This window comes from Hordeum vulgare, chromosome 6H, assembly GCF_904849725.1.
Source record: "Hordeum vulgare subsp. vulgare chromosome 6H, MorexV3_pseudomolecules_assembly, whole genome shotgun sequence".
Classification (NCBI taxonomy): Eukaryota; Viridiplantae; Streptophyta; class Magnoliopsida; order Poales; family Poaceae; genus Hordeum; species Hordeum vulgare.
In genome coordinates, this window is record NC_058523.1 from 385235015 (window position 1) to 385258441 (window position 23427).

The window sequence follows — 23427 nt, forward strand, 5'->3', positions numbered from 1 at the left end:
AATCACGACCTTTATCGACGGAAGTAGGCGTAGAAGTTTTGCCGACTTGAGGCAGATGGCAAAGGGCTTTGTCATCCGTGAACACCCCCTTTGCCGTCCACAATGGCAGACGGCAAAGAAGCTGATTTCTGTAGTGTTGTTCTCCCGTCAGAGCCAATCACTCAGAGAGTTCTTCAATCACTGCCACCTAGCTATAAAGGCTTTGTGTTGAACTACAACATGCAAGGGATGCATAAATCAGTCGCCGAGCTGTCTGTGATGCGGAAAGTTGCTGAGTCAGAAATCAAGAAATAATATTAAGTGTTGATGATTAATAAAACCACCAGTTTCAACAAAAATGGCAAGGGCAAGAAGGGTAACTCCAAGAACAGTGGCAAAGCAGCTGCCCCTCCCATGAAGAAACCCAAGGCTGGACCCAAGCCGGACACTGAGTTCTTTCATTGCAAGGGGAATGGTCACCGGAAGCGAAACTGGCCCAAGTATCTGGCCGACAAGAAGGCGGCCAACACCAAACAAGATATATTTGATATACATGTTATTGATGTGTACCTCACCAACTCTCGTTGTAGTGCCTGGGTATTTGATACCGGTTCAGTTGCTTACATTTGCAACTCAAAGCAGGAACTACGAAATAGATGGAGGTTGGGAAAGGACGAGGTGACGATGCGCGTAGGAAATGGTTCCAAGGTTTATGTGATCGCCGTCGGCACGCTCCCACATCAATTACCATAAGTATTAGTGATGAACATGAATAATTCTTATTTAGTGCATGCGTTAAGCATGAACATTATATCTGGATCTTGTTTATTGCGAGATGGTTACTGATTTAAATCAGAGAATAATGGTTGTTCTATTTATATGAGTAATATCTTTTATGGTCATGCACCCAATATGAGGGGTTTATTCTTATTGAATCTCGATAGTGATGACACACATGTTCATAACGTGGATGCCAAAAGATGTAGAGTTGATAATGATAGTACCACTTTCTTGTGGCACTGCCACTTAGGTCATCTTGGTATAAACGAATGAAGAAACTCAATGCCGATGGACTTTTGGAGTCACTTGATTTTGAATCAGTTGACACATGTGAACCATGCCTCATGGGCAAGATGACTAAGACTCCGTTCTCCGGAACAATGGAGCGTGCAAGTGACTTATTGGAGATCATACATATTGATGTGTGCGGATCGATGAGCATAGAGGCGCGTGATGGATATCATTATTTTCTCAGCTTCACAGATGACTTAAGTAGATATGGATATATTTACTTCATGAAACACAAGTCTGAAACATTTGAACAGTTCAAGCAATTTTAGAGTGAAGTTGAGAATCATCGTAACTAGAAGATTAAATTCCTACGATCTGATCGAGCAGAAGAATATCTGAGTTATGAGTTTGGCACTCACTTAAAACAATGTGGAATTGTTTCACCTTTGGCACCGCCTGGTGTTGGGGAACGTCGCATGGGAAACAAAAATTTTCCAACGCACACGAAGACCTATCATGGTGATGTCCAACTACGAGAGGAGATTTGGATCTACGTACCCTTGCAGGAAGCGTTAAGAAATGCGGTTGATGTAGTTAAACGTCCTCATGTCCCTCGATCCGCCCCGCAAACCGTCCCATGAACCGTCCCGCGATCCGTCCCACGATCCGTTCCGATCTAGTGCCGAACGGACGGCACCTCCGCGTTCAGCACACATACAGCTCGACGATGATCTCGGCCTTCTTGATCCAGCAAGCAAGATGGAGAAGTAGATGAGTTCTCCAGCAGCGTGACGATGCTCTGGTGGTGGTAAAGGATCTAGTCCTGCAGGGCTCCGCCCGAGCTCCGTAGAAATACGATCTAGAAGTAAAACTATGGTCTCTAGATCTGAGTTGCACGTGGAAAAAGTTGTCTCAAATCAGCCCTAAATCACCACTATATATAGGAGGTAGGGGGAGGAGGCTTGCCTTGAGGGTCAAGCCCTCAAGGGTGCGCCAGCTAGGGACGAGGAGGAGTCCTACTCCAATCCTAGTCCAACTAGGATTGAAAAGTGGAGTCCTTCCCTTCCTTCCCACCTTTCCTTTTTTTTGGTTTTTTATCCTTGGCGCATAGGCCCTCTTGGGTTGTCCCACCAGCCCACTAAGGGCTGGTGCGCCACCCCTAGGGCCTTTGGGCTTCCCCCGGGAAGGTTGCCCCCCTCCCGGTGAACTTCCGGAACCCATTCGTCACTCCCGGTACATTCCCGGTAATGGCCGAAAACTTTCCGGTAACCAAATAAAGTCATCCTATATATAAATCTTCGTCTCTGGACCATTCCAGAAACCCTAGTGATGTCTGTGATATCATCCGGGACTCCGAACAACATTTGGTAACCACACATATAACTCAACTATAGTAAACATCGCCGAACCTTTAGTGTCCACACCCTGCGGGTTCGAGAACTATGTAGACATGCCCCGAGGCACTCCTCGGTCAATATCCAATAGCAGGACCTGGATGCCCATATTGGATCCTACATATTCTTCGAAGATCTTATCGGTTGAACCTCAGTGTCAAGGATTCATATAATCCCGTATGTCATTCCCTTTGTCCTTCGGTATGTTACTTGCCCGAGATTCGATCGTCGGTATCCGCATACCTATTTCAAACTCGTTTACCGGCAAGTCTCTTTAATCGTTCCGTAATAAAAGATCCCGTGACTTACACTTAGTCACATTGCTTGCAAGGCTTGTGTGTGATGTTGTATTACCGAGTGGGCCCTGAGATACCTCTCCGTCACACGGAGTGACAAATCCCATTCTTGATCCATACTAACTCAACGGACACCTTCGGAGATACCTGTAGAGCACCTTTATAGTCACCCAGTTACGTTGTGACGTTTGATGCACACAAGGTATTCCTCCGGTGCCAGTGAGTTATATGATCTCATGGTCATAGGAACAAATACTTGACACGCAGAAAACAATAGCAATAAAATGACACGATCAATATGCTACGTATATAATTTGGGTCTTGTCCATCACATGATTCTCCTAATGATGTGATCCTGTTATCAAGTGACAACACTTGCCTATGACCAGGAAACCTTGACCATCTTTGATCAACGAACTAATCAAGTAGAGGCTCACTAGGGACAGTGTGTTGTCTATGTATCCACACATGTATTTGAGTTTCCAATCAATACAATTCTAGCATGGATAATAAACAATTATTATGAACAAGGAAATATAATAATAACTAATTTATTATTGCCTCTAGGGCATATTTCCAACACCTGGAACACCACAGCGTAATGGTGTGTCCGAACGTCGTAATTGTACTTTATTGTAAATGGTGCATTCTATGATGTCTCTTACCGATTTGCCATTATCATTTTGGGGTTATGCATTAGAGACAGCTGCATTCACTTTAAATAGGGCACCATCAAAATCTGTTGAGACGATGCCATATGAACCGTGGTTTGGCAAGAAACTAAAGTTGTCATTTCTTAAAGTTTGGGGATGTGATGCTTATGTCAAAAAGCTTCAACCTGAAAAGCTAGAACCCAAAGCGGAGAAATGTGTCTTTATAGGATACCCAAAAGAGACGGTTTGGTATACCTTCTATATCAGATCCGAAGGCAAAGTGTTTGTCGCTAAAAATGGAACTTTTCTTGAGAAAGAGTTTCTCTCGAAAGAATTAAGTGGGAGGAAGATAGAACTTGATGAGGTTGTAGAACCTTTACTTCAAACGGAGAGTACCATAGCACAGAAAGTTGTTTATGTGGCGCCTGCATCAGTTGAAGAGGAAGCTGATGATAATGATCATATAGCGTCAGATCAAGTTGCTATCGAACCTCGTAGGTCGACAAGGGCACGTACTGCTCTTGAGTGGTACGGTAACCCTGTCTTATCAGTCATGTTGTTAGACAATGATGAACCTACGAACTATGGAGAAGCGATGGTGGGTCCCGATTCCAACAAATGGTTATAGGCCATGAAATCCGAGATAGGATACATGTATGAAAACAAAGTGTGGATTTTGAAAGTACTACCTGAAGGGCGAAAGGTCATTCAGAATAAATGGATCCTTAAGAAGAAGACGGACGCGGAGTGCAAGGAGTTTATAAAGCTCGACTTGTGGCAAAGGGGTTTTCACAAGTTCAAGGAGTTGACTATGATGAGACTTTCTCACCCATAGAGATGCTTAAGTGCATCAGAATCATGTTAGCAATAGCTGCATTTTTTGATTATGAAATTTGGCAGCTGGAAGTCAAAACAACATTCCTTAACGGTTACCTTAAGGAAGAGTTGTATATGATGCAAGCGGAAGGTTTTGTCGATCCAGAGAATACTGATAAAGTATGCAAACTCCAACGATCCATTTATGGACTGGTGGCAAAGGGGTTTTCACAAGTTCAAGGAGTTGACTACGATGAGACTTTCTCACCCATAGAGATGCTTAAGTGCATCAGAATCATGTTAGCAATAGCTGCATTTTTTGATTATGAAATTTGGCAGCTGGAAGTCAAAACAACATTCCATAACGGTTACCTTAAGGAAGAGTTGTATATGATGCAAGCGAAAGGTTTTGTCGATCGAGAGAATACTGATAAAGTATGCAAACTCCAATGATCCATTTATGGACTGGTGCAAGCATCTCGGAGTTGGAATCAACGCTTTGATGAGGTGATCAAGGCGTTTGGGTTTATACAAGTTTATGGAGAAGCTTGTATTTATAAGAAAGTGAGTGGGAGCTCTATAGCATTTCTGATATTATATGTGGATGACATATTGCTGATTGGAAACAATATAGAACTTTTGGTAAGCGTAAACGATTATTTGAATAAGAGTTTTTCAATGAAGGACCTAGGAGAAGCTGCTTACATATTAGGCATAAAGATCTATAGAGATAGATCAAGACGCTTAATAGGACTTCCACATAGCACCTACCTTGACAAAGTTTTGAAGAAGCTCAAAATAGAATAGTCTAAGAAAGGGTTCTTGCCTATGTTGAAAGGTGTGAAGTTGAGTAAGACTCAATGTCGAGTGACTTCAAAAGATAGGGAAAAGCTGAGTGTCGTCCCCTAAGCTTCAGCCATAGGCTCTATCATGTATGCAATGATGTGCACAAGACGTGATGTCAGCCTTGCCATAAGTACGGTGGGAAGGTTTCAATGTGATCCAGGAATGGAACACTGGATAGCGGTCAAGAAAATTCTAAATTACCTGAAAATGACTAAGGAATTGTTTCTCGTTTAAGGAGGTGATAAAGAGCTCTTCGTAAAGGGTTACGTCGATGCAAGCTTTGACACTGATCCAGATGACTCTAAATCTCAAACCCGATACATATTTAATCTCAATGGGGGTGCAATAAGCTGGTGCAGTTCCAAGAAATGCATGGTAGTTGATTCTAAATGCAAAGCGGAGTACATAGCTGCCTCGGAGGCGGCCAAAGACGGTGTCTGGATGAAGGATTTCATGACAGATCTTGGAGTTGTGCCTAGTTCACTAAATCCGATGACTATATTCTGTGACAACACTTGTGCCATTGCTCTAGCCAAGGAACCAAGATTTCGCAAGAGGACCAGACACATAAAGCAACGCTTCAATTCCATCCACGATTACATCAAAGAGGAGGACACAAGTATTTGCAAAGTGCACACAGATCTGAATGTTGCAGACCCGTTGACTAAACCTCTTCCACGAGCAAAACATGATCAACACCAGAACTGTATGGGTGTTAGATTCATTACATTGTAAATAACATAGTGACGTGAGCTAGATTATTGACTCTAGTGCAAGTGGGAGACTGTTGTAAATATGCCCTAAAGGTAATAATAACATAGTTAGTATTTTATTTCGTTGTTCAAGATAATCGTTTATTATCCATGCTAGAATTGTATTAAATGGAAACTCAAATACATATGTGGATACATAGACAACACACTGCCCCTAGTAAGCCTCTATTGGACTAGCTCGTTGATCAAATATGGTCAAGGGTTGTTGACCATAGACAAGAGTTATCACTTGATAATGTCATCACATCATTAGGAGAATGATGTGATGGACGAGATCCAAACTATGAACGTAGCATGTGACCGTGTCAGTTTATTGCTACTATTTTTTGCATGTCAAGTATATGTTTCTATGACCATGATGTCATGTAACCCACCGACACCGTAGGAATACCTTGTGTGTACAAAATGTCGCAACGTAACTGGGTGACTATAAAGGTACTATAAACATATCTCCGAAGGTGTCTGTTGAGCTGGCATGGATCAAGACTAGGATTTTTCACTCCATGTGACGGGGAGATTTCTTAGGGCCCACTCGGTAAAACAACATCACAACAAGCCTTACAAGAAATGTGACTAAAGAGTTAGTCACATGATTTTGTATTACGGAACGAGTAAACATACATGCCGGTAACGAGATTGAACTAGGCATAGAGATACCAATGGTCGAATCTCGGGCAAGTAACATACTGAAGGACAAAGGGAATAATATAAAGGATTAACTGAGTCCTTGACATAAATGTTCAACCGATAAAGAACTTTGTAGAATATTTAGAAGCCAATATGGATATCCTGGTTGTGCTATTGGTTATTGACCGGAGAGTGTCTCGGTCATCCCTTCATAGTTCTAGAACCCGCAGGGTCTACACACTTATGGTTCAGTGACGCTTTGGTATAGTTGAATTATATATGTTGGTGAACGAATGTTGTTCCGAATCCCGGATCAGATCCCGAACGTCACGAGGAGTTCCGGAATGATTTGTAGACGAATACGAAAGGTGTATTCGGGTTTCGGAATGATTTCGGGCATTACTGGTAAAGTATCGGGGTGACGAATAGGTTCCAGAATTTCACGGGAGGGGCCACCCACCTAGAGGAGAATCATATAGACCTAGATGTGGCGCACCAGCCCCTGGTGGGCTGGGCTGCCAGCCTCACGGGCCATTCGGCCGAATATAGAGGTGGGGAGGAAACCCACTAGGAGGAGGGACTCCTCCTCCACCAAACCGAATTGGAGGAGGATTCGTCCCCCTTGTGCGCTGCCGGCCAACCCTAGGGAATTTTCCCTAGGGCGCCACCCCTCCCTCCCACCTATATATAGTGGAGAGGAGAGAGGCTAGCTGCACGACAAGCCACGGCGCAGCCCCTCTCCCTCCACTAGTTCGTCACGCCCCGTAGGTTGATACGATAGTGCACGACATAGACCTGTCGGATCAGCTTCTCCAACACCATTGTCACACCGTCGTTCTGTCGAAGAATTCATCTACTTCTTCGCCCCTCTTGCTCGATCAAGAAGGCGGAGATCGTCATTGAGCTGCACGTGTGCTGAACGTGGAGGTGCCATCCGTTTGGCACTATATCGTGATTGGATCATGGGACAACTTGCGATTTGGATCGTGAAGACGTTCGACTACATAAATTGCGTCTCTTAAAGCTTTTCTCTTAGCGATCTATAAGGGTATGTGGATCCGATCTCTTCTCTCGTAGATGGTCATCACCATAGATAGATCTTATGTGTGCGTAGGAATCTTTTTGTTTCCCATGCAACGTTCCCCAACAAATATTTCATGAGATATGCTTCGTCAAGCCTTGTAGCTATCTACACCTAGGGAGCATATTCGAGCATCATTTCAATATGATAATCCAATGTACGACCGAGCCCATGCCAACTTTACCACAAAAATACCGAGCGGAATTTGTGTCGTATATTTGTTTCCCACTGGTTTCATAAGCCTCATCCTTTGTTTTGTTGGAGTATGGTAATTCGAGTTGCGTCGATGTCAACTGGGGATCTCGTATCTTTCTGAAACGGTGTTCTCATGTTTCTATGGGAGTGCTAATTAAGTCTTTTGCTCAATCGAGTTGTCTTATCAATTCTTTCCAAACCGGTGTCGACATGTCAATTCTTTTCCCACCGGAGTGCTTCTCTTCGAGTTAATTCAATCTTCTCCAATATTTTTGCAAGATCAACCCTCTTATTTCTTTTCGGAGTTCGTCTCATGTGTCCCAAGTTGTATTTATTTTTCCCCACCCTCCTACGTTTTTCTTCAGTTATTTAATTATAATCCAAGTGCCTTACTTTTCACTGATGCTTCCACTATCTTTTCTTCCATATTGTATCCAATGATTCTTGTGAAGATGCTCAGGTGTTAATTTCATCATTCTTCATTCTTGTTTTCTTCTCTGGTGGACTAAATTCAAGCTTAGGTGTTCATTATATCCTTTTCATCCTTTAAGTGATTCCAATGTTGGAAATTCTTATCCAAGCCTCTCGTGTTTAGTCATCTCTCTATTTTATCTGGAGTGCTGAAGATATCTCAGAAGAATTTCTTCTCCATTCATATCATATTAATTTTTTTCGAGGGTATCACCTCATCAAGTATTTAATTTGTACCGGTGAAATCTCTCCTTCTAAGCAATTGTTTCAACGGTGGTTTCTTTTGAGTGGGACCATAACCCATAGGTTCTTCTCCAGGATCTTACCTGGCTCTTTTAATCTTTTCCAGAGATCTCTAGTTCTTTTCATATATGACGTAAGTATGTATTCCATTAGTCATATTCCTTCTCCAAGTTCATTTCAAATCTACGCCTCATCATTGGCTCAACCATTTTTCATTCATTGTTCCGGAGTGTCTTGTTAATTTTGGTGGTGTTCCATCTCATCATGCTCAGCATGGAGTTCTAAGAAGTGTTCGTATTGAATCTTTGTGCATTCTTTGGAAGTTTGTCATCATATCTTCGTGCTCTCTCCTAAATTGTTTCCAATCATGAGTAAGTCCTTCCATATCTATCCGGTGCCTTTCAGAGTTGTTTTCATTTCTCGATCCTCCGAAGGTCATCATTCCAGAAGATTTCTTTGTTCTCAACTTTCATCTTTCATTCTCAAATTCCTCTCAATTGTTGCTCTCCATCTGTAACTCAATTACTCCGGTGACTTCTTGAAGTTTTCTGTTAGGCGTATCATGATCTCCTTGCTCTCTTGTGTCTCCATTCATTTGTAGCATCCTCATTCGTTTCAATTCTCACCGGTGTTTCTTTGAAGGCTTGTTCAAGTTTGTGCTCATATCTCTCTTCAATCTTTTCTGGAAGAATAAGTGGCATGCAAATCCGTTGCTTGAAATCAATTTAACATGATGAAGGATAAGCATGACATAATTATTATTCTTGTTTCATTAAGGTGATTTTAATTCTTTTCTGGAGCTGCTCATGATATCAAATTCTTTTCCAAAGTGCTTCATATTTTCTTTTCCAGAGTTCCAAGCTTTTCTCAAGTGTCTCTTCGCGAAGCTCCATCTAAATCTTTGTAGGGTCTTAATCTTATTCTTTCCATCCTTCATTTCTTTTGGTCATTCTTTCGTGTATACGGAGGCTCTTCATGGTGGTTCATCAAGGATTTTATTCATTCTCAAGGTGTTCTTCAAGATTCATGTTGGAAACCTCAAGTGTTCTTTCTCTTGCATTTCAAAATGCAATTCTTCCTACATTTGCCTTTGAGGTGGTGTTATAGCATTGTTGACTCATGATGAGTCTCAAAGAGAATATGTTTCAAGAATGAGATATTTAAACCCACCAAATTCTTTGATCATGAGATATTTTCAACCCAAGATTTCTTCATTGAAGTTATCTTGGATTGGATTTCACCTAAAGCTTTTCTTAAGGATTGTTGGTATTATGGTGATTATCGTTGATCCAACTTCTCAATGTATCCTCTTGGTGTAGGAAGTTTTGCATATCTTGTTGCTCCCAAGTAATCAATTGTTTTCGTTAGTGGCTGGTTGTCACCTCATTATTTGAGATGGTTTTTCATAAGTCGACTACAAGCTTGTTCTTTTTGCTGTAGATTTTCTAAAAACTCCGTTCAATTCTTCTTGTGCGGATGCTCTTCAATTCAATTGTGGTGGAAATTTTCATTTTGTTCTCCGTTCTTTTCTCCCCAACGATCTATCTCCTAATCTCTTGTTCTGAAGATGCTATGATGTTGCTCTCTTTCATCCATTATCTTGTTTTATCAAGATCATATTATTCCCTTGCTTGTCCATTTAACAAGAGTGTTGTGAAATCTTTTCAAGATATCTCCATCTTATGAAGTTTTGTCTCTACTTCCTACCGAAGTGCTACCAAAATTTCTTTTGAATTCTTGCTTGTTCCTCATGTCATTATTCGTCTCTTTACAGCCTTAAAGGATCGATGGTTTCACTCATTTGTCGAAGAAGCGACTAAGTTTTACCTATTGCCCTTACTCTTTCTCTTCCCCTTTTCATTCTTAGATCTGGGGTCGAGATCTCTTGTTAGTGTAGGAGAGTTGTAACAGCCCGGAACCGCCGCTCCAGAAGATTCCCCTTTCTTTTCACTGTCGATGTGTGATTTATTTGGTTGTCGCATTCATCATCGCATCATTCACATCATCTGCATTGCATCGACACTCTATTGCTGTCATTTTTCAAAACTTGCATCCGTTCGTAGTTGCCGATCTTCTCCATTTTCATTGTCGACCAATTCGGGATAAACCATACATGCACGCACCCGCGACATCGATAAAATATTGCTTTCAAAAGTGTGTGTAAAACTTTCTCGGATTGGGTTGGAAGTTGTTGTGTGGTCTTAATATAGTGTAAGTAGACCACGTGCCAAATTTCGTCGCAATCAAAGTCCATTTAATACCCAATCCATTAGACATGTAGCGGCACTATAACCAGTAAAATCATGGTCGTTTCGATATTTTAAACTCGTTGCTGGGCTGCCCGTTTTCCCTCTCATCTTTGCCTAGCCCCTCTACACAGTGCACAAACTCTACGAGTAACCTAGTCCGAAAACTTCCCAAAACCCGAAATGTATGATCGTAATCGTTGGGTCCGAATCAACCACGTAATATCCCAAACCATCATCGGTTTTGCAATTGAACACCCTAGCCTATATTGCTCAGATGTTGGATTTCAATTGTAGGGACAAAATGGACCCTACCGGATCCACTTGCTATAAATAGCGAATGAATTGTTACCTATTTTATCAAACCCTAGACCCTAGGAAGACTATCTCCCTCCAATCACAAGCACGCCGCCACCCACTTGGTCTTCCTTGACTTCAGTGCTGGACCAACCACAACCCCCTCTCAGATCCACTCAGCGCGAGCCCCACCGCCGTGATCTGGACCGCTGGATCCAGATCGGACGGATCTCCTCTCGTAAGGCTCCTCCCGAGCTTGTCGCTCTCGCAAGGTTCCTCGCGTCAGAATCGCGAACTCACCGCCTCCCCTGTCGGCGACCAACCCCAGCAATTGGAGCTCTATCGGCGACCAGCACCATGCCCCCTCCATGCGCTCCTTCTCCATCCCTATCAATTATCGTCGCTCAACTCTCTCTCCCCCGTTCTACAGGATCACGAGACACGAGTGCGCCATGGCCTCTATTCCGCATCGACGTCGTCAGAGAAGGTCATTCGCCTCCGATTATTCGACCGCAACTATCAGATTTGGTTGCCCCGCCTCTGATCTACCAGTTCCGGGCCACCCCGACCCCATGTACGATGTGTCTCCCCACCAAGCTTGCCGAAGGTCGAGCCTACACTGTTGTTTCCTCTGCCTCGTCTAGGAGGAGCGTGTGCATCCGTTGATAGCATCGTCAGGTTACTTGCGTGATGGGCCTTGATCACGCCAAGGCACAGCGCCACTCCAGGCCCGGCTTCGCTCCGCAACCGCGACCTCGCCTCACGTCGGGCCGGCCGCGCCGAGCCCAACTCCGATCTACCTTCAAGCCCAATGGTGAGCGCCCAGCCGCCCCGTCCTATCTAGTGCCCACACATGCATTTTATTATCATGCGCTCAAGCCCTCTATTAGGCCGTAGCTCCAGATTCGGCCCGCGGTAGTCCTTTTTTGCAGGGTGCGATTTTAACCAATTCCAAGGGATTTTGATAATTACTGAAAAATGCATATTTTTAAATGCTCATAACTAATTAATCGTGCATTGGACTAAAATAAATTATACATGTAAAATGACTAAAATTTCATGTAAATTAATAATATCCAATTTCGTGCATGTTTAAAACTGTTTAATCTGTTGTTTGCATTGTTGTGCCCGATGCCATATTAAAAACAATTTAATTCATACCAAATTAACCGTGCATCAGATTAAAAACTTCATACATGAAAAATGCTGAGAATTTTGCATAGTTTTGCAATGTCCAACTCTCACATGTGTTTAAAATATTTAACTTGTCGTTTTCATTTAATTTGCACAAATGCCATGTTGAAACGTTTTGCCTCATAATTAGTTAACTGTACCTTTGATTAAAATGATCCACATATGTAACTTAGTTAGAAAAATGTGTAGAATAACGTGGGGGCTTGGATTTTGATGTTTAACAACTCTAAAATTATGTTATAGGTACAATAGTACCAAAACCTTAATTTGCATATGGGGACTTTCGGAATTGTTATCCATTGTTCCGGCCTCATTTAAACTCACCTAGAATTTTATATAGTTCCATAATATCATGTTGCATCCATGCTTTAACGAGTTGTGCCTGTCATTTGCATGCATTTTTCATTCACAGAATACCATCATGTGTTTCTCATATATTTTAAATCATAGCTCTTTAAATGATATATATATATATATATATATATATATATATCAACTAGAACGATGTGTAGAATTACATGATCCACTTTATTTTTCTATTTCATAAATATAAAATATGTTTAGTTCATATCCGGACCAATTTCGAAATTAACATATGGGGTCACTTCAGAAATCATATAAGTTGTTTCCTACCTCATTTAATATGCCTAGATGGGTAGTTTGTTTATGCTTTACCTCTTGCCATGTTTAACAATATTTAATATTGATGAGTACCTAAACAAGAGTGAACTAAATATTTGAATGTGGAGTTTCATCAATGTGAAACTCATTGCATATTGAGCTTCACTTAACGTGTAGTATTTGATTGTTGTGATTGTCATGCATTGCATAATTAAATCGGACATGCATCATACGCATTTGTGCATCATGTCATGCATATGGTGTGGTGTTTATCGTGTGTTGATTGTTGTTTCCCGATTGCGTCTTTTCGATCGAGTTCCGCAAGCATGTCGGAGTCTGAGGATTCGTTCGACTACGTGGTTCGTCTACTTCACGGATTCGTTCTTCTTCCAAGCGGGATCACAGGCAAGATGATCATTTCCTTAGATACCACTACTATCATTGCCAGGCTAGTTGTCTCGTTTCCTACGCTATGTCTCACTGCCTACCTTTGTTATGTTCAGGCCTCCCAACATTTCCATGAAAAGCCTCTAACCCCCCCCTCCACAATCCAGCAAACCCTTGTTTGGCTATATTACCGTTTGCTCAGCCTTCTTATAGCGTTGCTAGTTGCAGGTGCAGTTGCTTCCACGTGAAAACATGGGTTCCTTGTTATATCACTATATTACTGCTATTTAATTTAACGCACCTATATACTTGGTAAAAAGGTGGAAGGCTTGGCCTTCTAGCTCGGTGATTTGTTCCACCTTTGGTGCCCTAGTTACTTGTGTACCGGTGTTATGTTCCATAACTGAGTGCTCCTAACATGCTTGGGGATGTTATGGGGACCTCCTTGGTTTTCGTATTGGGAAAAACTCGTCTCTCAAGACCCAACATTGGTACTACATTTGCCTAATAACTAATAAAAAGTGTAGGGACCCGCCGGCACCGACGGATAATCAATCAACCCCCGGGCCAGTGCACCTCCTAAGTGTTGCTCCAAAATAGATCATCATGTGGGGCCAACCGAGGGCAACTCGGGAGATCTTTAACAGGCCACCGGGGTCGTCGCCACGTCTTGCGGTCTTGCTGGACTTGTTTTACCCTTCTCGAAAGTCTTGTGCAAGGAATTCCAGCATACTTAGGTCTATCTCGAGGTTGAGGTTCTCCACCAGGAAGCCGAGGATATCACGAATTTTCCATGGTCGAGGCTTACGACACAACGTGTTGTATTTTGTGATGGACTAGTTGGAGCACCCCTGCTGGGTTTAATCTTTTTAAGAGTCATGCCTGTGGTTATGTGGCAACTTGGACACTTTGTTTAACTCCCGGTCATAGCCAACTTGAAGTGAACTTAATTAATATATGCCAATTGTGTGCGTAACAGCGACCGTCTCTTCTCGTGAGTTCTTATCCGAAAGAGGACACATTGGGGTTATGTTTGACGTAGGTAGGTGTTCAGGGTCACTTCATGATCAAGACTAGTTCACGTTCGTTATGCGTATATCATCCCCCTTTTATTCTTGTACTCGTAAGCTAGCCACTCAAATAAATGATCAGTGTGTGCTGCAGCCTCACTACTTAACCATACCGCACACATTAAGCTTTACTAGTCTTGATACCTTTGGAAATAAGATTGCTCAGTCCGTGTGGCTCACAGATTACAACTACAATAGTTGCAGGTACAAGTTAAGTGATACTTTGATGTGAGCGTGATGATTGTTCTATTTGTAGTTTCTTCCTCTTCATCATCAATCATAGGATGGGTTCCAGGCCGACAACCTGGGATAGCAGGGATGGACATCATTCTTTTATCATTTATTTTCGTCTGTAGTCAGACCGTGCTCTTCTACATGGTGATTGAGTATGTTGTTGTATTTTGTTATTTATGTTGTAGCTTGTGGCGAGTGTAAGCCAATTCCATATGCTCATCTCTTCTGTACATGTACTTGTAACGATATCCATTCTTGCAAAACAATGACATGCACTTCTATCCCTGTCGAGGCCCTCGTGCCAAAATAAGGATAGGATCGCATCTTGGGCATTACATCGGCTTAAAGCACACCACGTGGCGGACCGACTCAAGAAGGAAGATGTGGGAAACACTCATGTACCTAAGATAGAAATTGAATAAGTCATGAGTTGTAGTATGACCTGGACTCTGTTATAATCTCACGATCTCAACCTATATATAAAAGGGGATCCCGTGAGGTAGAGAGGACAAGCTAGAAAACCATCGAGAGCTATGTTAGTGATTGTGCCCCCTTGTAATCGAGATAATCATCAATAACACAAAAGCAGGACATAGGCTTTTACCTACATAGGAGGGGCCGAACCTGGGTAAGCTCGTATCTCTCGATTCTGATCAACCCCGTTCAAGCCACCACTTAGTTGCGATGGCCTCACACCTGAGTCCTTTCACGAGGACATCTACCGTGACAAAATCACAATAGTGCTGACATCAGCAAAGTTGTTGGTGTAGATCACCGTCGTGATGGTTCCCCCGACGGCGCTCCGGTACCACCGAGAGAGAGGGGGGAGAGTAACCCTCCTCCTCTTCTTAATTGGTCTCCCTCCTAGATGGGAGGAGAGTTTACCCTCTGGTCCATGACCGACATTCCTCCCAGAGGGAAGGAGCCCCTCCGAGATTAGATATATCTCTCTATTTCTCTTCTGTTTTCACATTCTATTTTTTGGTGTTCCACTGTTTCCCAAATATCAAAATATCTGTAACTCCGATGGGGCTTAAATTTTGAGGGGGTTTTTCTGTTGAACTTATCTTTTCTACGATGGAAGAAGATCTCCAACCGACTTACAAAGGATTCACAAGGCAACATGGCACACCCATACCCCGTAGGGGCATCGGTTTTCCATGTGAACACCTCGGGCATCGTCTTGCATTGATAATTCTTACCAAAAATCACATATATTCCAAAATAATTCTTCCTAAATTTTTATCACGTTTGTACTTCGTTGGATTTTCTGTGAAACATGCAATAAACATGAACTTCCACTTGGCACTAGATTAATATGTTGGTCCAAGAAAATCATATGTATTGTTGCCAAAAGCATATAAAGTTGTAAAGTAATGGCATGAAACATCAAAAACTATAGATACGATGGAGACATATCATCATCCCCAATCTTAATTCCTCCCCATCCTCGAGGAGGCAATATGTGGAATGCTACCTAACATTATCTTGAACAAATGTCTAATCATGGCATAAATATGAGGATACAAGTGATTCAAGGCAATAGTCTATCATTTGATATAAATACATGAATACTCAAGCATACCATAAAACAATCATGTCTTTCTAAATGAAAATGCTAAGTAATGCTATCCCTACAAAATCATATAGCCTGTCATGCTTAGTCTTCATAGCATAAAGTATAAACCATGAGCACCACGGTGTCAAACCAAGCAATTGACTCGTACTTCTAACCTGCTTTAGCATTTTCAACTTCAGTCAATATATGAGCGTGAACCATGGATACATCATATGGATGGAATAGAGTATGGTGGTAGAGATCAAAAGGAGTCAAAGTGGAAAGGAAGTCTAGCATCAACTAGGCGGACCAACGGGCTATGGAGATGACCATCAATCGATATCAATGCGGGGAGTAGGGATTGACATGCAACAGATGCACTAGAGATACAAGTGTATTAAAGCTCAATGGAAGCTAAGTGAGCGTGCGTCCAACTTGCTTGTTCATGCAGACCTCGGGAATTTGAGGAAACCCGGTATCGGAATATACAAGCCAAGTTCTATAACAAAAAATTCTCACTAGCATATGAAAATCAACTCAAGAGACTCTCGATATGAAGAACATGGTGTTCCCTCTGAGCACAAGTGTGGAAAAAGATAGTAGCAGCGCCCCTTCTCTATTTTTGTCTCATTCATTTTTTTTCTTGTTCTCGTTTTTCTTTCTCTTTTTTCTTCCTATTTTCTCTCTCTTTTTTCTTGGTGGGCTCATTTGGCCTCCCCTATTTTTCATTTTTTGTCTGGACTCTCATCCCAACTTGTGGGGGGATCATAGTCTCCATCATCCTTGCCTCACTTGGACAATAGCTCTAATAATGATTATCATCACACTTTTATTTACTTACAACTCGATATAGTGATAAATCTATACAAGATGACTCTAAATGAGTATATCATTAGAGGGAGTGGTACATAGTAGTAGGTTCAATCTTGCGGTGTCCTCACCAAGTGACATAACAGGTAGCAAGGCACATATTTGTATTGTTATACTAAAGATAAAATGATGGGGGTTTAATCCTATTGCTTGATTCTATCATGTTTACATTATGTCATCTTGCTTAAAGCATTACTCTGTTTGTCATGAACTTAATACCATGGACATGCTGGATAGCATTCAATTGGTGGAGTAATAATAGTATATGCACGCAGGACTCGGTCTACTTGTCACATATGTAATGCCTATATACATGCCATGAATAATGTCATAATTAAGTATGCGCTTTTCTATCAATTTACCAATAGTAATTTCTCTACCCACCATATGCTATGTTCTTGAGAGAGTTGCCTCTAGTGAAAACTATGGCCCCGGTGTTAGTGTCAAAATCGGCATATCTCGGGTAGAGGGGCGAGCTGTGAGATCAAATCGAGGGCAACATGAGGCAAAGGATACATGGATTTTACTTGGGTACGGGCCCTCTCAATGGAGGTAAAACCCTACGTTCTCCTCTTGTTGTATTGATGATGTAGCGATTACAAAGTTTATCTACCTCGAGATTGTGAGTTTATGGGCTAAACTCTAGGGGTTATGGTGTTGTGTATATCCATCCTCTACGGGCTAAACCCCACAGTTTATATAGGCACCAGGAGTATCTAGGATTACATGAATGTTGGTTATCATCTATGGATTACATGCCCAAAGAATAATCCTTGCCATGCAGTGCATGCCAAGTCTTTTGTAGAATCTGATATGCTAACATTCCTTCATTGCCCTCTCGAGTCCTTCCTCGACGTTGGGTCTCTAGCTCAGTCCATGGACTAGTCCATGTCAACTGGGAACCCTTAGTCCAGGACTCCCTCATCCGGGGTCTATCAAACATATTTACTAAAACCCTAAATACCTTGTTGCACTTTATTTACTTTTATTTTACTTTGACATTTATCTTTCTGCTACTATTAGATTTGATCCTTGCAATTAACGAGTACAAGGGGATTGGCAACCCTCTTGCCCGTGTTGGGTGCAAGTATTTGCACTTGTGTGTGTAGGTACTGGTGATGGTTATTTGCGTGATTCTCTTACTAGTTCGATAAACCTTGGTTCTTAATTGCGGGAAATAATTATTGGTGCTTTACGACTTCATACCTTACTCTTCGGGGAAAAACCAACGCATCTGAAAAGTAGCAACGGGCTGCAGCCGTAGCTCTGACTCCTACGGCTCCTCCACGGCGACCTCTCCATCCATCTCCGCTCCGACCTCGTCGGAGAGGGCGTCGGTCGCCGCCCATTTCTGTTGGATGAACCACCGGTTGGCCTCCACATAGGCCACATCCTGGATGGACTCTAGGATGTCCTGCTACCCCGCCATATCGTCTGCTTGGGCGTTGGTGAACTCCGCCTCCACCTACTCCATGTCAAAGCCCGAAGCTTCCTCCTCAGGCTGCTCCGCCTCCTCTCGTCCTTCGGATTCACCACCTCCATCGGAGCCTCCGGCTGTCCCTATCATTCCTTCTCACCTGCCTGCTCCTCCTGCTCGTCCTTCGGCTCCAACGAGTCCAGAGGCTGCAGTCCGATCGCAATGCAGGTGGCACGCCTCACACGGATCTCCAGCATGATCTAGTATCAGCGATCCGGCATGAGCATAGCGTAGGTGGTTATCTTCGTCCGGACAATGGTACCACCAGAGAGCATGGGATGATCGCCAGAGTGAGAGAGAGAAGGTGGATGCGCTCGGGTTGGCAGCGCGGAGAGAGAGGAGGTGGATGGGATATGGTTGGGGGACGCCAGCCGGATCACGTAACCAAATCCTCAGGCGCACACCCCCCCCCCCCCCACCAGAGGAGGAGGAGTGAAACTGATGTTGCGGACGCGTCGGGGCGCCCCAAATCCGTCCCATATTTGGGCTGAATATGAGGGGTACCGATCAACCAAGGCGTTTGAGGCCCGTTTAAGGCGCCCGTTTAGTTGTTTTTTTGCTACCGATCAATGACCGGACGGCCAGCCCCGACGTTTGAGACACATTGGAATGGTCCAGTTGTAGATGCTCTAAGGCCGGTGACCAATTTTCAGGATCTGGAGGACCTAGTAAGACCGAGGTCAACAAGAGAAGGGGAGCTTACATGTGTGCACGTTCTCAAATGCCCCACTCATGGTCGGGCAATCTTCCTAACATAGGAACTAATTGCGCTCAATTAGGCGGTCAAATATGTTCACTAAAATACAGAGCGTAGATTTTGTAATGTTAAAAAATCCGTCCTCCGTTTCATGCCAAAATGATGTCCAATTCTTCAATGAAAGCAAAGACTTCTCTACGAAGCACGCCTATAATCTCACTCTATGTGAATCAAAACAAGAAACAAATACGGGAATCATTTGGGGGTACACGAGCACAATGCAAGTTCAAGGTGTTTGCATTGCTTCTATTCTGCAACCGCCTCAATATTTAGATCAACCTCTCCCACAAGCATATCACCACCAACCAAGAATGCCCATGGTGTCTCTGTCACATACACGATGCCTCACACCTCTTCATCTCCTGCCCCCCACTCCGACAGTCGGGCAGTGTATGGGTATTACTCTCATCACCCCCAACTTCCATGATGTTTGGCATGCTCCACTAACTAGTGGTCTTGACCATTCAACTTGGCCCTTTGTTCTACTTACTATCCTATGGAAAATTTAAGGAGTTAGGAACATCAAGGTCTTGAGACCACATGAGCTTCACTCTACCGCTACAGTCAAGCTCATTATATCTGATTTAGACATTTGGTCACACATGCTGTATAAACAATGTGATAAGGTGACTTTCTTCTCTTGGCAGCTCTACCTCGCCTCAGACGTGGACGTGTCCAAACTCTTTTGAATAATACTTACTACAGGACATTCGTGTGTCAACCGTGGCAATTTGTGCACTCAACGTCCCCCCTTCTTCCGCCCCTTCCCCCACCGTCTAGACTCCAACAACAGTAAAGAGCTAGCGGCCACCATAAATAAATTTAGTATATCATACAACATCTTCGAATATTGTTCATGTTGCAAACTGATTGGACATATGAATAATATGTTACTCAAAGCACATAATTTTACCTATAGCTAGATCAATGGAGCATTTCATTCCCTTGAGAAATCATGTCAAAGATATCATAAACTTAGCTTAATTTGGTGGCTTGATGTCCTAGAGCGAGGTGATCTCTCTTAATTCCATCAACAAAGGCCTTGAGGTTCTTCTTCGCTACAAACCTTGCCTCACCCACCGCAACTCTCTCCCTTAACTCATTCATCTTCTCTTGCAACCGCCTTCCATCTTCTCCTTCCAAGATTTTCTCGATATAATCTTTCACATCGCTTCGGCCAGTGCTCCGGAGCCTGATCCCTATTTCCCACATCTTAACGATGAACGCAGAGTTGATGAACTGGTCACCGGAGACCGGGTAGCACAGGAGACGGACCCCGTGTTGTATCGCCTCGAGCGTGGAGTTCCAGCCGCAGTGGGTGAGGTAGCACCCGACGGCCTCGTGCGCAAGAACGCCTCCCTGAGGCGCCCAGGAGACGACCTTCCCACGGTCGGCCAGCGTCTCCAGGTATCCGCTGGGGAGGCCGGCTCGCCACGAAGGATCGTTCTTCAGAACCCACAGGAACGGCCTCCCGGTGGCCTCGAGGCCGTGCGCCAGCTCGCTGATCTTTACCGGCCCGATCGGCGCGACCCAGCTCCCGAACGACACGTAGATCACCGACCCTGGACGTTGCTGGTCAAGCCAATCCATGCACGATCCATCTGCCTGCCACATGCTAGGGTTCTCGGCTGGCAACTCGTGCGGATTGTCAAGTAGTCCGTCGGTTAGCAGTGGTCCGACGTGGAGAATTTCAATTCGGAGGTCCCGTGGTGCGTCGTGCTGGCCGGAGCCTTCGTCGGCGGCTTCGCCCGGGAAAGAGTTGACCAGGAGGCAGCGGAGGCTCTTGGCGCGCTGTAGGATCTGGAGCCAGAAGGCGAATCTTGATCTCTGAGTTGCCGCGCAGCCGACGAGCCATGGCAGCAGCTCTTTGGTGCCAAGTTGCAAGTCTTCGGGTACTAGGCGGAGGTTCTTTGCGATCTGGAGGTCTGTTTTTGCTTCATCCTTGTTGAGTCCTTCGGTCGAAATGGGACTGCCTGCGTACCGAATTAAAGTTTCCTTTTTAGTGAAGAACAAACAAATGAAATAAAACAGGGGAAACATTTAATTGTTCAATTCTACGTGCTGCTAACTGATAACGTGGGCAGAATACGTGATTGATTGCTCCAGGCCTGAAGCTAAAGTCAACTTTGTTGCTCATCGTCATCGAGGAGGGCCAAACTTATCGAGCAGGGCCAAACTGGAAGGCACAGACAGATAGGAAGTCTGTGACGACGTTCTCTCAAAATGTCAGAGAAATGCCCAAATCGCAGTGTAATGTTTTTACCTGATCAATAAAATGCTGGCGTTCCTCCAAAATTCACACGTGCTAAATTCAAGTTATGCCAATTTATGTGATTGCGCAGAAGAGCAAGCCGATCATTATCAATTCGCAGGATTTATGCTATGCCAATTTACGTGCCGAGTCTTATTTTATCCGTGACAAAGATGCCTGATCGCCAACCCACCTTAGAATACACGTAGTAGAACTAACAGCGCCTAACATAAACAAAGACGCGCGGCGAGCAGTCTAGCTCTATTTGGCAGGATCTAGGCATCTGGCTAGCTAGGTAGAGCAGTCAACCTTGGTACATCGAGGTTAACATGAACGCCATATACAATTACAATGTACCGAAGGCAAATACATATGTAATGTTACTAGCAACTTTTTCTCTAGAAATATAAGTAAAAGGAAGTACAGATATAATCAAGATGTATAGTTCTTGGATCTCGTAGAACGTTGGGACTTGTGAGTGCCAGTCCGCAACGTAAGCTAATTATGCATGTGAAAATACGGTATACTTGCAAGCTAGTTGAAATAAGATCCAGGAGCTGGACGCATGCATGGACTGTTAGATCCAGTTAGATCGGTGCATACCGCAATCTGAGATGAACCCCTTGCTAAGAAGCTCTGGGATGGCAGCCACGACGCTGAAAGTGGCCAGCATCGCCGGCCAGAACCCGACGACCGGCACGCCGCACCGGGAGGCCACGGGGACGGCCCACGACGCGAGAACGTCAACGATGAGGCACGCGACACCCCTGGCACCAGGAGCCTCGCCCCGCGCTAGCATATGCTCCAAGTGCGCGGGCATGTGGAGCTCCATGGCGTGCGCGATGCTGGTGAAGCCCGGTGGCTCGTCATCGTCATCCGGGATGCCGCTCGGGATCGACGCGAGCGCCACGCCGCCGACGACGTCGACGCTGCCCATGCGGCGGTGGACGAAGTCTGGCACGGCGACGGTGGCCGTGACGCCGCGCGCGACGAGAGCGCGCGCCAGCTGGAGCATCGGCGTAACGTGGCCCTGCGCCGGGAACGGCACGAGGACGATGGCGGGGTCGACGAGCTCTGGCTCTGCTCCCATGGTGGCCGCTTGGATCGAGCTGTGGACTTCGATCGACCTCCGAACGTGGTGTGTGTATATATTTAAAGATGTGTCTACGCGCGCGCGCGGCGTGGGATTTCTGATTCGCCGGCTGCTAGCCTACTGGCAGCAGTGTCCCTTTCCCTCTCCATTTGACATTCGCTAATTAAAGTTGTTGTTATCTCTTAGCCCACAGGTAAACGCTCCGTCTCATGGTTAGCTGTATCTATTAGCCGTTGCCATCCATGTTTTATTCATTTCCGGTTGTTGCCAGACGTTGACTTGCACATTTCTAAAAAGATGCACATATCTAGCAGATTAATTCCACGTGCTTGGAAGCCACATATGGCTTTGGCAACACAACAAATTTATACTACATACTACTATTTGTCCGTGCATTGCAAGGAAAGCGTAGATATTCTAATGGTTCACATTAATCATATCCAGCGGATACCTTATACCTATTGTATTTTAAATTTTCATAAAATTTAATTTAATTTAAGTATGAGTAGGAGAAGATAAGGAAATTTTTGATTTAGTTGAAATTTTGGTAATATTTGATTTGATTTGGGTAAGGATAGGGAAGGCAAGTAAAGTTTGATTGAGTTGAGATTTTGTTAAGATTTGATTTGATTTACTTAATGGATGATGTGGTTTTTGAAAGTATTGATTTTTTTTATTATTTCAATTTTGAGTTGCTTTATTTACACTGGTTTTGTTTCGGATGGCATCTGTTGGAACTAGGAGAAAAACAAAAGGAAATCAAAATGGGGGTAGAATCTTGGAGAGGAAAAAAACCTGATGAGAAGGTAAAGGTGACGTTACCAACTCCCCTCTAATAGTAAAGATAAATTGTACTCCCTCCGTTCCAAAATAACTGTCTTGACTTTGTACTAGCTCTAATACAAAATTGTACTAAACTTAAGACAGTTATTTTGAGACGGAGGGAGTATACAACAACCAAATTCGTACAGGAAGTACCACTAGAAA

General features: G+C 43.8%; 1 protein-coding gene across 1 annotated transcript; it reads right to left on the reverse strand.

The window, feature by feature from the left end:
* Positions 1-19936: 19936 nt before the first annotated feature.
* Positions 19937-22527, reverse strand: LOC123403228 (UDP-glycosyltransferase 82A1-like). The gene is made up of 2 exons (XM_045097177.1): positions 21951-22527; positions 19937-21069 (listed from the first exon to the last, which is right to left on the reverse strand). Exons 1-2 carry the CDS (start codon positions 22435-22437, stop codon positions 20072-20074), a joined length of 1485 nt encoding a protein of 494 aa, XP_044953112.1. The 5' UTR covers positions 22438-22527; the 3' UTR covers positions 19937-20071.
* Positions 22528-23427: the final 900 nt, after the last annotated feature.